At 53.9% G+C, this 13,114-nt stretch overlaps 1 protein-coding gene across 1 annotated transcript in view; it reads left to right on the top strand.

Annotated features, from left to right (window-relative positions):
* Positions 1-375: 375 nt before the first annotated feature.
* CRTAC1 (cartilage acidic protein 1) overlaps positions 376-13,114 on the top strand; it is a 136,827-nt gene continuing 124,088 nt past the window's right edge. The window contains exon 1 of the mRNA XM_045854395.1: positions 376-519. Coding sequence (XP_045710351.1) covers positions 493-519 — 27 coding nt within the window. The 5' untranslated portion in view covers positions 376-492. The remainder of the gene's footprint in view (positions 520-13,114) is intronic.

Here is a 13,114-nt window from a genome sequence, read left to right as displayed (position 1 = left end):
CGCCCTCGCCCCCCTTGCCAGGCCCCGCTGCCTTCTGAAGGTTACGCGCCGCAGCGGCGGGGCGCTGGGGACGCCCGCCCTCGCCGCCGCCTGCGCCGCCGCCCACCCCAGCGCCTGCCGCGCCTGGCCCAGCCGGGCTGGTCGTGCTGCCGGCTGCTGCCACCGCAATCCCGACTCCTAAATCAGCCCGGGGAGGCGCGCCCTCCCCCACCCGGCTCCCCAGGCTCCCCGGGCCGCGATTGGCCGCGCGGGCGCCCCCCGCCCCCGAGCCCCGAGCTCCAGCCGCCGTGCCATTGGCTGCGGGGCTCCGCCAGCCTTTACATAAGCCCCGGCGCGCTCGAGTGGAGTTGTATAAAGCGGGCGAGCGGCGTCGGGGCGGGAGGCTCGAGGCCAGCCCGGGACCGGGGCTGGGCGCTGGAAGGCGGCGGCGGCAGAGGCTTCAGCGGACGCCCGCGCTCCAACGCCCCGGGGAGGTGGGGCCGAGAGAACCGGATGGCGGCTCCCAGTGCTGACCTCGGCGTGAGTACCCGCTCCGTGCCCCCAACCTCAGACGAAGAAAGTTTCTCCCGCCCTAGGTTCCCCTCCCGATCCGCCCTCAGGGGGTGGCGGGGATGCCACCCGGAACCGGGGAAGACAGAGACCGCCAAGGTGGCAGCGGCTTGCTTCCAACTTGCCAGTGGGCTGAGGACTCGACTGGCGCGCGGAGCTTCCCTCGCGGGCTGGGGGCGAGGCGGGAGTGGGGTCGGAGGTGGCGGAGAGGTGGGAGCAGAGGTGTGGGGCGACAACCCTCACAACTGGGGGCGCGCTGGAGGTCAGCTGTTTGGGAAGGGGGTACTGGGGCTGAAAGGGGGCGGAGCAGGTGAGGAGGGTTGTGCTGGGGACATTGGGGAGCCACTCAGCCAGGCAGGCTCCGCTCCGGGCCGGGGAAGCTACTGGCCTAGGCCGGGTGCCTAAGCTTTCAGATGGGAAAGAGCCGAGGGGGGCTGGCGTTCCTTCCCCGGGGAAGCCGATCTCTCCCGCACAGCGCTGGGTGGCAGAGAGCTCCGGTAGCCAGCCCCGCGCAGCGTAGCTGACAGCTGCCTTTGCTGGACCGAGGTGTGGTTTCCTCGCGCCAGCCTGTCTCAGGCAAGCCAGCTTCAGGCATTCCAGGGGAGCCGGAGGTCCTCCTCCAACCCTGTGGGAACACATAGAGGCTTCGGTGGGGCAGCAGGCCAGGCTTGGGGGCTTGCCCAGCAATGCAGCGTGCCTCTTCACAGTACAGTAGTTGGGAGCCCAGGTGAGTCCCAGTTCTGCAGAAGCCAACTCAAGAATCCAAAGTCATCCCAGCCACCTCGGAGTGGCGGGGAAATGCTCTCGGGGTTGGAGGAGCACACGCCCCTTCCTCTGGGGATGACTAATGAATATTGCCGCTGCTGGTGGTAGGGGGTGTGCCTGGGGTGGCTTCTGTGTGCCCCAGGAGCGCTTCAGCTCTCGGGACAGGACACATTCTTGGGTCACACTCGAAATGTCTTCTGGGATGGGTGCAGGACTTCCCAAGTGAAGCCAGGTGGAAAGGAAGGGAAGAGGGTTCCAGGAATAGGGGACAACTCTAGTGCTATCTTGAATCTGGGGAGAACTGGTGCAGGAAGAGGCACGCTATGGATAAGAGACTTCTTGACCCTGATGCCCTGGGGCTGGGGACACCCGAGACTGAATTAGAGAGAATTTGGAGCCATACTGTACCTGTACCTCACTCTGAGCCATGAGGAAGGGGCGAAGGAGGATGGAAAAGTGAGAACATGGCGGTTGTTCCAATATGGCCTTTGAGAACGCGTTTTCTCTCCCTCTGACTTGATTAAAAACATCCTTCTGGCAGCAGGTCCTAAAGTTAATTTAAGAGGCATTGAAGAGAGTTTCGGGTCTTGATGCTGGCACAATGGACCACGATTAGACGATTCAGGTTTCCAGGTGGTACTGCTGGTCTCTGGAGAAGGTCAAGGGCGGGCTTCTCAGTTGGGGCTGAACCCTTCACCTGTACCCCATCCCTGAACATGGGTGCGTGTTTTGAACTCCTAGGGTAGCTGCTTCAGCCTGGAAATCTTTTATGGGGGCTATCAATCCATACTCCCAAACCCAGCTCCATCCTCTGCTTGCAGTCAACATTTTTCTGCTGCATTTCCCAAGACTGCCTTTCCACTGGGGATGTGTAGGGCAGACTATCTGCTTGTTACTCTTTCTACCCTTCTGTCCACATGGGCGGCACCTGGGGCTCTGAGCCCTCGTGTTTATTGCTTGGCACCTTGATGTCTGGTTAAGAGTTCCTGTTGCTGTACATGAGTGCCCCTGTGAATGTGTGGCCCAATGGCCTATATAATTCTGAGGAGCAAAACATAGACGTTTCTAGTGAGAGGGCCACAGACGAGGAAATTTGTCTTTTTAAAGAGCTGTGACAGTCTTCTGTCTTCTTGCTGCCTGCTGAAGCAAGTGAAACTGCCCTGCAGGCTCTTTGGTGTCCAGTAGGGGGCAACAAAGGCACCCAGCTCAGGACCACTGACTTTCTTACTTCTTGCCCTTCATTGGCCGTAGTAACTTAATGCTCTAATCAAGTAAAGGCCACAGCCCACCACGGTGACCTTCATGATTGAAACCCTTTCACCACATGCTCCCTGGACTTCAGGTGGTCCTGCGACCTCAGGTGCAATGGGGCAGATGCAAATACGACATTCCAAGGAAACAGAGCTGATGCTTAGCCCCACGCGCCCTCACTCTCCAAGATTGTCCTTTTGTGCTGGGTGTCGGTGTGCTCTTTGAACTCAGTAAGCACTCACAGAGCCAAAGACGGTGAGCGCTGGGTGAGAGGAATCTTGAAGAGCATCGAATAGTCCAACCTTATCTCATCTCCAACACTCACATGCACACTCATTTCACTGATGACAAAACTGAAACCCCATAAAGGCAGGTATCCTGCCCAAGGTCACATGGCTGTTTGGTGGTAGAGATAGGACTGGATCCTAGGGAGTCCTAGTCCTCTACTCAGAGCTCTTTCCACTCCCTGACCTGCTACCTCTTTACTACGAGCTGGATGTGTGTTCCCTGCGCGGCAGATACTCATAATTGCCAACCGATCAGAAATAAGTAAATTAATGAATGTAGTAATTTGCAGAGATCTCCTTTGAATCTGTTATTTAGAGCGAGGCAGTGAGGAGCAGATAGAGTTCTTATAATGTACATATATGAGTAACAGAAATTCCTCATTATTCTTTCCCCTTTCTCCGTTATCTCATTATTCCAAGTGGGTTTTTTAGGCCAAAGCAGTGTGACTCCAGGTTTCTGTGTGTCCAGTTAGGAGTCAGAGGGGCCCAGTTCCTCGCAGTGGCCTTGAAACCCAGGCCTGGAGCACTTCCTGTCTTCCGCTCGGGTGGGCTGGAGTGGGGTCTCTGTGTCCTGCAGCCTATGGGGCCCCCAGCATGCAGATCCTGGATATCTGTGTACTGGAGTGTCCAACCACTATTTGCCCATTTCCCCATTCTCGCTGCTCCCAGCTCAAGGTCAGACTGCTAGAATGTTCTATTTTTGCAAAATCCTTATGTTAGGGCTTCTTGGGTGACGTGGAAGATACTACCATTTCCATTGTCCTTTTTTGTTCCATGAATCTGCCCGGCGACATCTGAGCTGGGCCTGGGAAGGTTTGCTGAGTGGCCTGTGGGCTGGCCCCTCTGTTTCCTCTCCCACCCTGCTCTTTTGCACACGGTGTGAGGTTCCCCTCGGAGCCTCAGCTGACGTGGCAGTGACCCTCAGGAGGAACCATTGCTGCCTGCCACCTGAGAATTCCAGGAGGTGGATCCTCTTCTGTCCCCAAGGCTCACCCAGGGAGTGCTTGTTGGCAGGGAAGATGCTTGCGTTTTCTCATCTCCTTCAGGCTCACAGATAAGTTGGGTCTTTATCTTCAGGCGGAGGAGGGAGGCAGTAGGATAAGGTGGACCACCACAGAGCAACGGTTCCTCCGTTAAAGTGGGGTCCTGAGAGGCTGTGCTGGAGATCCGTGCCAGCTCCCAGCTTAGCTAAAGACTTGTGCCGGCATTCCCAAAGCTCGGTCTGGTTCTGGACAAGGCCAGAGGAATATTACCTAAAATACAGCCGTAGCACAGGGTTTTTGTTTGAAAGGGAGAGAGGATATAGAGTTTGAGAAGTAGTATTACACCCTTAGAAAACAAGAAGTCGCCTCTTTCATGAGCCCTCTCGATAACTGACCTTACGCCACTCCCGCTGGGAAGACAGCCCAGTGCAGTGGGAAGGACACAGGCTTGGAATCTGGCTCCCCTGCTCACTGGCTTAGAGATCTCAGACAAACCACTTAACCTCTGTAGGTCTCAGTTTCTTCCTCTGCAAAATGGGGAAGCTGGCAACGCTGTGATGAGGGTAGGGTAGTGAAGACGGAGGAAGACAGTCTCACAAGCCCCTGCCCTCGGTTAAATGTACACCGGTGTCTGGTTGGGAGAAGATGCTATTGCAGGATCACATTGGGTCTTTCTTTTCCCAGCAAATGAGACTGAGTGTCCAGGTCTGCACATGAGCTTCTGCTCGGAGCAACACTGGCAGGATTCCTTCCTTGCCTTCTTCCCTCCCCCACCTTGGGGCTTTCATTTTGAGGTTTTGCCATGCTTGGGGAAAATAAATTTTACAAGTCCCAGGATAATTCTGAATGTGATGGAAGGCCCTGAGCTATTGATTCCTAAGGAAGGATCTTTGTGCTGGGAGAAGCCTTCCTCGGAGCCCAGTGATTTAAGAGTGCTGACAAATCCGTGCTCACCGAGCCTCCTGCAGGCTGCAGATACAGGCTCCCGGGCCAGCTGGGGCTCTGCGAGGGATTTCTGGGGAGCCAGGCCGGTTGCTTAGGGGACATAAACCCATGAACTCTCCTTAGAAGAAAGTATGAAACCAATTGGTTCATTATCACACCAAGCACACCCTGGGCCACTTAGGGCATTTAAGAAATGAGAAATAGAAAGGGGCTGGGAGGTTGTGTTTAAAAGGTGTGCATGTAGGTATGAGGGAGTCAGGGAGAGAAAGGGACAGAAAGATCTTTTTCCACCGAATCACTCATGATCTCGACTTTATTGAAGTGCTTGGGCAGTCTTGGAGGGGTTCCTTTGCGTCCTAGACATTTGCAATTTTGGGAGACATTTTTGGTTGTCACGACTGGGGCAAGGAGTACTACTGGCATGGAGCAGACAGAGGTCAGGGACGAGGCTGACCATCCTCGAGCGCACAGACGGCCCCCCACAAAGAGCGTGGTCTGGACTAAAACACTGGTAGTGCCGAGGTTGGGAAACCCTGGGCTGGAAGCGCATGGCAGCATAGAATCCAAGCACATGCAAGGTGGGAGGGGTTTGAGAAGTATTCTCACCCAGCTCTCCCACTTCGCAGCTGAGGACCCTGAGATCCAGAGAGGTGAAGACACCAGCCAGGGTCACACAGCAAGCAAGTGGCAAAGCTGGTCTGAGACTGACTTACCCAGACTCCCTCCAAAGTTGTGGTGGAGATTAAATATGAGCTGTGAAAACACTTAGAAAATTATAAAGAGACCATTAATATTGCTATTATTAAGAATTGGGGAGTTTGGAAAGTTCTATTTCTGGCTATGCCACTGACTCATTGTGGAACGCTGGGTGCATCATTCCCCACCCCCATGCCTCTCTGTGAGTGAGAGTGTGCCGGGGGCTGGTCTCAGCACACGGGAAGTATACCACAATCAGTGTCTTCAGAGAAAAGTCCGAAGATTTGCCCTTCAAAAACCCGAGGCACTTAAAAAAAAAAAAGATAAAAATTTTCCTTGAAAGAAATCGTGTTGACTTCGTAAGAAGCAAAGCGTTTGCTTCTTGGACAAGTTCCAGTACCCTAGCCTTGTAAGTTGGTTCCAGCCCAGGAAATCTGATCAACATCCGGAGGAGAAACTGATAGCTCCGCAAATGACAAGCAACTAGATTTGTCCCTACTCCCTCCGGGAAGGGGGGGCGGCAAGTCCTCTGCCACCGTTTCCTGCTCAACCCTCTTGGCACACAGAAGTTCCACAAGGGACTTCAAGGAGGGGTGGGAAGGTGTGTTAGTAATTAGTAAAATCCTACTTACTTAACGGGCATATACTTAAAGATCTCTTCCAAGGGACATTTTGACATATTACTTTAATTAGCCACAGAAGAATTGTGAGTGCAGAGAGTGTAAAATGACCCGTGCAGTTGTTTCCAGTTACTCTTATCTTTGTTTGCACCTGACAAGGACAGTGACAAGGTCACAGGAGTCACCGCTGAGCTCTGGGTGTCCCATTGACCGGAGGAGGGACCGCAGGGACTTCCTAACAGCAGTCTCTGCCTTCCTAGATAGTGGCCCCGAGTGGCTATGTCTTACTGTCACCTCTGCCCTCCTTCGATGGCTGTCTTTAAGGGCCCGTCAGGACTCCCTGGGAACCCAAATCCTCGCCACCCCCACGGGAAGAGGAGCGCTTGTAGGGCGGGTGGGAGCAGCCTCTCATGGAAGGCTTTGGTTGGTGTTTTCACAGAAGGGCGTTCCCTGGTCTGCCCTCCTTGCACTCGGGATTGGAGGTCGGAAGCCACTTGAGACTCACCTTAGAGGACCAAGGTTACACTCTTTCTTTCCCCAGTTGGGGGGTGAGGGGGTCACTCCATAGACCTCACCCATCCTGTTCCTCCATGAACGTTCTGCATGTGAAGGGCAGGCCTTTTGGCCCCGGGGGTTCAGGCCTTGTCATCAGAAGGGCGGGGCAGAAAGGCCCTTTGTACCGCCAGCAGTCCTGGCACCTGCGTTTTGTCATGTTCCCGGTCCCCCCGTCTCTAAGAACAGACCGTTTTTTGGAAATTGTAATCATGCGTCTCACGTCTAAGAAGCTATGTATATCCAAAGAGACTTTTGCAGGTGGGGAAGTACGAGTCCCAGATGGATAAATGCTGTTTTGCAGGCAGGGTGGGAGGAAGCACTCTGTCTTTTGTTCTCAGCTACACCCTCAGTGCCTAGCACGGTGCTTGGCATGTGGAAGGGCTCAATGGGCGCTCAGGGGGTGAACAAATGAATGAGTGAACATAGGTGTCCATTCAGATGGGGAGGCGGTTCTTGGTAAGAAAGCAGATCGCCAAATTGGACTGGGTCAGTAAAGCCAGTTTCCCTTCCAGCTCCTTCCTTCTTCCCAGAGCTGGCGCTCGGCACCTGGGCTCTGTGAACTTCCGGAGGTCCCACTGACCAATCAGGGTTTGAGGAGCCCGTGCAGGGCCCATCCTGTGAGCTGGTGGACAGCTCTTGGCTTCGAGCAAGGCCAGGCTTCTCTGGATGCTCACGCCACTCCCCCTTCCTCCTCCTGCTATAAGGGGGCTCAGTGCAGGCTTCCCTGGCCCTAAGCAGATAGAGAGATGATCATTTGGATTTCCACTGAAGACAGACTAGGGAGTGGATCCCTGCTTCACAAAAAGATTCCTGGGAGGATGCTTTTAAATAGCCTGGCCCACAATGCATGTTAAATGATTTAGAGAAAAAAATCTGACCCGCAGACACCCTGTAAAAGAACTTTGGAGGTCACCCGGTGCTGTGCCCCGCCCCCACCCCAGGATGTCAGACCCCTCTGTGATCCTCTCACTCGCTTTTCAGAAGCTCAGCCAGCCCAGTTGTCCTGCACCCTGCTGCCCCAAATCTAAAATGCTCTTTCTAAAATGCAAATCTGATCATGTCTTGGCCCAAGTTCAAAACTTCCCTCACGGTGTGACTCCAGGCTTCTTACCTCAGCAAAGCAGGCTCTCTAGGTCCCAACAGCTGCCTCCGTGCAAGACTGTCTCCACCTTCTCTCGCATCTTCCCTTCTTCTCCCTCCCGCTCCACACCCCGACACTGCATTACAGCAGCAGCACCTGCATTTGTGACGTGCACCAACAGTGCACTCTGTCACACCCATGCCTTCGATCCATGGGCCTCCACCACCTGGGATGCAGCTCCCCTTGGGATTCCCTTTCTCCAGGGAGCCTTTGCTGCCTGCCCTTTCCACCCGCCGGCGTTAGCTAGCTCATGCCTCCTTCCTATGGGCACTGTCTGGACATTATACCTATTACTACTCTGAGCTCTGTTAATACTCTCCCCAGTATTATGACTTGCTCTGGTAGACTGCAAGCTCATTGACTTCAGAAGCCATGTCTTATTCATCATTTCCAACCTGGCCCATAGGTGTCTACAAAATGCTTGCAGAATGAATGTGTATATTACAGTAAACTGAGGGGTTCCACCTTTGAAAAGCAGTATTTAAAAGTCAAAGAACTCCACTAGGTCCCTAGACAAATTAGAAACAGAAGCAAGCTTATTCTTCAAAGTCTTACAGTACCTTGGATCCCACTCAACATTTGGCAGCTACTCCTGGAAGGGGAACACCTGGTGGGCCTGGGTCCGCCTCCTGAGATGCGCTCATTCATTCAACAAACATTTATTAGCTATAGTAATAGTCTGAGTGTTGCTACTGCTACCTACTATGTATGGGCTTTCTACTTGCCAGGCATTGTGCTCAGCACTTGACACTGTCTCATTTCATTTTCCCTTTTCTAGACCAGGAAGTCTGAGCTGTTAATAATACTTACTAAGGACTTGCTATGCCTTGTGCATAAGGCTAGGAGACTGCATTTGTCCTCTCACTTTCAGAAACACTATTTCATTAGCCTGCTGGTCTCTGTGACACCTCCTAGCCTGGGTCCCTTGAGTTTTCATCTGTCTTTCCTGGAGCAGGACCAAGTCTCCTCTCCGTCTGAGTGTAGCTGCAGGCAGCGTCTGGAGCTCTCTCCAGGTAGAGGGAAAGAGAAGGAAGCCTTGTATTTTCGTGGTGCTGGGGAAGATGCATAGGAAAGGTGGCCCCAGGGAGGTGGGGAGGTGCAGAAGGTCTAGCATTTGTCTTCCAGGCTGGCAGTGCAGAGGACCAGGATGGGGGCAGGCTGGAGAAACGCCAGTGACTAATGCCAGTGACTGAGGCATTTGAATGTACACTCCGTGGGAGGAGCAAGGACTTTATTTTGTTCTTGCTGTTTTCCCAGCATTCAGAATAGATCCTGGCATAGAGTAGGTGCCCAAGAATATCAAATGAATGAATGAATGAGTGAATGGCACCCTCCCTCTGTCTGTCCCACTGGGGCCATGGCGTCTGCTTCCAGCCCCGCCCCCCACTGCTGCAGTGTTCTTTCCCACACACCACTCCGACCAGGCCACTCCGACCAGGCCACTCAGACCAGGCCACCCCTAGCCCTCTGACTCGTGTTTCTCCTGAGGCCTCCACAGTCCTTTCCAGCCTCCTGCACCATGCCCCTCCCCCCAGCTGCCCCACCCCCACCCCCACCCCGCCCTCCTGCTGCACAGAGCTTCATGAAGCCACACCGGCCTGCCTGCCCGGCTGCCTGCACACACTGGCCCTCAGCCTGGAGCGGCTTCTCTGCCTTATCTCTGGCCAGCTCCCCGCCACCTCTCTCAGACCTTCCCCAGCTGCCCAGGTAGAGGTGATTGCTCCTTCCATGGTCTTCCCATCTCATACAGTCTAAGACAAGTTTGGTGTAATGAGAGAAACTGTTTAGCGTCCAAGAACACCACTTCTGGAGCCAGATGGCTTAGGCACAAATCCCAGCTCTGCCATGTACTAGCCGGCAACTCACTTAGCCTCTCTGTACCTTAGTTTTTTGTGTTTTTAAAGATTTTATTTATTTATTTTTAGAGAGGGAAGGGAGGGAGAAAGAGAGAGAGAGAAACGTCAATGTGTGGTTGCTGGGGTTCATGGCCTGCAACCCAGGCATGTGCCCTGACTGGGAATAGAACCTACGATGCTTTGGTTCGCAGCCCGCACTCAATCCACTGAGCTACACCAGCCAGGGCTATATCTTAGTTTTTTTCTCAGCTATAAAATGGGGACAATAGCAGCGCCTACCTCATCTACATGAAGGGTCAGAAGGATGCCTGGCACTTAACAGTGGGTGTTATTATTACTACCCATTCCTCTCACAGTACTTGTTACGGGAGATATTCCTCATGTAGCACTTGTGACGTGAAATTGCAGTAAAAATCCATTCGCCTTGTGTGCAGGGTCCCAGGAGTTCAGCTAAAGATGACATGCTCAGCTCTGAGACCTAGGAAGGGAGTTCTGCTAGCTGAGAGGGGAGCCACTGGCAAGTATTTGCTGTTGCCCGGATGACAGACGGGGTGCAGATCCCCGGCAGTGGGGACAGAACGTCAGGGCAGCTTTGAGAGAGATTCGTGAAGCAGAATCGACTCAGCCAGCAGTTGCCAAGAATGAGGAAGAAGCGAGAACCAAAGATGACACCAGCTTTCCAACCTGAGTGGCAGTGCTGGGATTTGAAGGGGCCCAGGGAGCAGCATCACACATCCCTTCCAATTCAGGATCAATGGACAGAGAGAAAGAGGGAGGGAGAAGGGAGGAGAGAGGCAGGACTCAGGCAGATGGAGATTAAAATGCATCATTACAGATACAGCTGTTTGGAAGGCCCGGCTCTGGAGTGCGGTCCACGGGGCCTGCTGCTGCGCCTGGACCTCCCACCGCAACCCTCCCAGTGGGCAGGGGCCAGGGCTGACCCTGCCTGGCCAAGCCCAGAACATAGCAGAGAGTGGCCTCTGCAGGGAGGCGGGTCCAGAAAGGGCTCTCCAGGCCCAGTTCTTCCACACTGACCAATCTGCCCCTGCTCCTGCCCTGGAGAGGAAGGAGTGGGAGAAGGAGAGAGGCCAGAATGTTACACTAAGCCAGGGTCTCTCAATCTTGGCGTTATTGACGTTTGGGGCTGGATAGTCCTTGTAGTGGGGGCTGTCCCATGCATTGTAATATGTTCGGCAGCATCCTGGCCTCTATGCATGAGATGCCAGTAGCACCCCCCTTCCCCGGCCATGACAACCAAAAATGTCTCCAGACACTGACAGGTGGTTGGGGGCTAGGGAGGGAGAGCAGTCATCCCCGGCTGAGAACCACTGCTCTAGTCTCATGCAAGTCCGTCTGGATGGAAACCTGAGGAGTGGGAGAGGAAGGCTTGCTCCTAACTTGTCCCAGCAGTTGGGGCCTTTAAATAGGCAGCGCTAGAAGGGTAGATGGGGGTGACAGCTGGGTCCTCCAGACCTTTGAGGCATCTGCTCTCTGTCTTCTCTTCTTTCTCCTTCCCTCCCTGTCCTGCTAAGGTCTTAGCATCCTTTGAGGTCTAGCTACACCCCTACCTCTAGGAAGCATTCCCCAGTGCTCCTCCCAGCTGATCTAGACAGCTGTGTGCTCCCTCCTCCACTGCACCCCTCACCCTCTCTGGCCAATATTGACCAGCTTTCTCCTTGTGACCCCAGTGCTGCTGAGCACAATCCCCGGCTCCTTGGGGGTCCACAGGAAGTTTCGATGTGAGTGAATGAGCCAAGGCAGCTTCTCTCAGCTCCTCTCCAGTGATGCCTTAGTCCTGGGCATTCCTTTGTGGGTCTCTGTGCAGCTTCTGCTCTCCCTCAAGCCCCTGCCCTCCTACTGTGTCTGGGAAGGCTCTGTGCTCCTTGCTCACTCCCAATATCTGAAGCATTCAGGGCTCTCGCTTTTGTGAGAGCTCAAGGTGGTATCCTTGGCTCTTTCGATAATTGCTAAATAACTGCTTGCCCCGAAAATTGCCCTGGAAGCCTCTCCCCACAGCTGCCTGGACCCACATCAGACATCTAGGTTGCTTGGTTACCAGTTTTCAGACCCAATTCAGGAAAGTCCCGAGGCCACAGAAAACTGAGTTTGGCTGCCTGTGACCTGCAGCCAATGTCTAAAGACTATCTAACCTTACTTAGCACAATCTGGGGAAGGAGGGGACGTGAGCAGTGAGGCGCTGTCCTGCCTGGCCCCCCGCAAGGTCTTCACCAGTTCACTTGACTTTTAAAACCTGGGCACATCATGTGATTCCCATGCTACAGACAAGGACACTGAAAATCAAAAACGATTCAGGAGCATATCCAAAGTCACCAGAGAGTTTATGGTGGCTTTAGATCCAAATCCAGGTCCCCAGCTCCAGGCATTGGGTTTTGTTTTTCCTGTCTTCATTCTGCTGAGGTTTGGTCAAGAAGTTTGCTTAGAAAGCATTTTTAAGAAATTATTACTAAAAGCAATTCTTCTTACTGCCTGACACACAAGTCCTACCGTCTCTCACCCTTGTCGAGACCCCTCTTTTCCTCCTCCCCACGCCTCCTCTGCAGGAGCAGACGCCTTCCTTGTGGAGGCACCAGCCCTCGGGCCTGCACCCCTCTGCCCACGCACTGCCTGGGATGGGTGGCCTCGCCTCCTCCTGCTGGCGCACTTACACTCGCTGCTGGGTGTCGCTCCTGCCTGCAGGCACCACTCGCAGCGCTGTGATGCCGATGCTCGACACCCAGGCATTCAACAGAACAAAAAAGTTCTGTCCAACCTACTGTTTAATTCTATTTTTAACTTGTCTCCCCAAAGATTCAGCTGCTCACAGGGGTGTGACAGGAGGTTCCCCGAGCCAGCCTTGTGAAATGAGAGGTCACTCAGGGTGCCTGCTGCCTTGCTGCCGCAGGCAGTACCATCCTCTCTGCTTTCTTCCCCAAACTCCCTACTCCGCCTCCTCCTTTGACACTCTCCAGCTAAATAGATTTTCTTCATATACTTCAACAAGCGGGTGATGAATTTCGGCAGCAGAAACATTTTTCACTTCAAATCAGATTGCAGACTTCCACTCCCATCTGGGGACCTTGAGTCTGGGCCAGGGGTTCTCAGTCCGGGCTGCCCATTAACGTCATCCAGGAGGTTCCTAAAAATAGGCAGCGTCCAAGCCCCACCCCAAACCAATTAAGTCTGAGTGAGGGGCGTGGGCAGGAGCATATTTCTAAATACTTCCCAGGTGATTCTCTTGGGCAGCCCAGGTTTAGGACCACTGGTGCAGAGCCTGGCTGCTGCGAGTGAGGTCTGTGGACCAGCAGCCCAGCCGTCACCTGACAGCCTGCTGGAATGCAGACTCTGAGGCCCCAGCCCAGACCTACCCAATTAGAATCTGCATTTGACCAAGACTCTCCGGTGATTTGTAGGCATGGTACAATCTGAGAACTGCTTGAAGGCAAAAGTAGTTTTTAAATAAGTGTAT

The sequence above is a fragment of the Phyllostomus hastatus genome, unplaced genomic scaffold (genome assembly GCF_019186645.2).
Source record: "Phyllostomus hastatus isolate PE091 unplaced genomic scaffold, TTU_PhHast_1.1 phas_scaffold_1066, whole genome shotgun sequence".
In the NCBI taxonomy this organism is placed as follows: Eukaryota; Metazoa; Chordata; class Mammalia; order Chiroptera; family Phyllostomidae; genus Phyllostomus; species Phyllostomus hastatus.
This window is presented reverse-complemented; position numbering and strand designations above follow the sequence as displayed.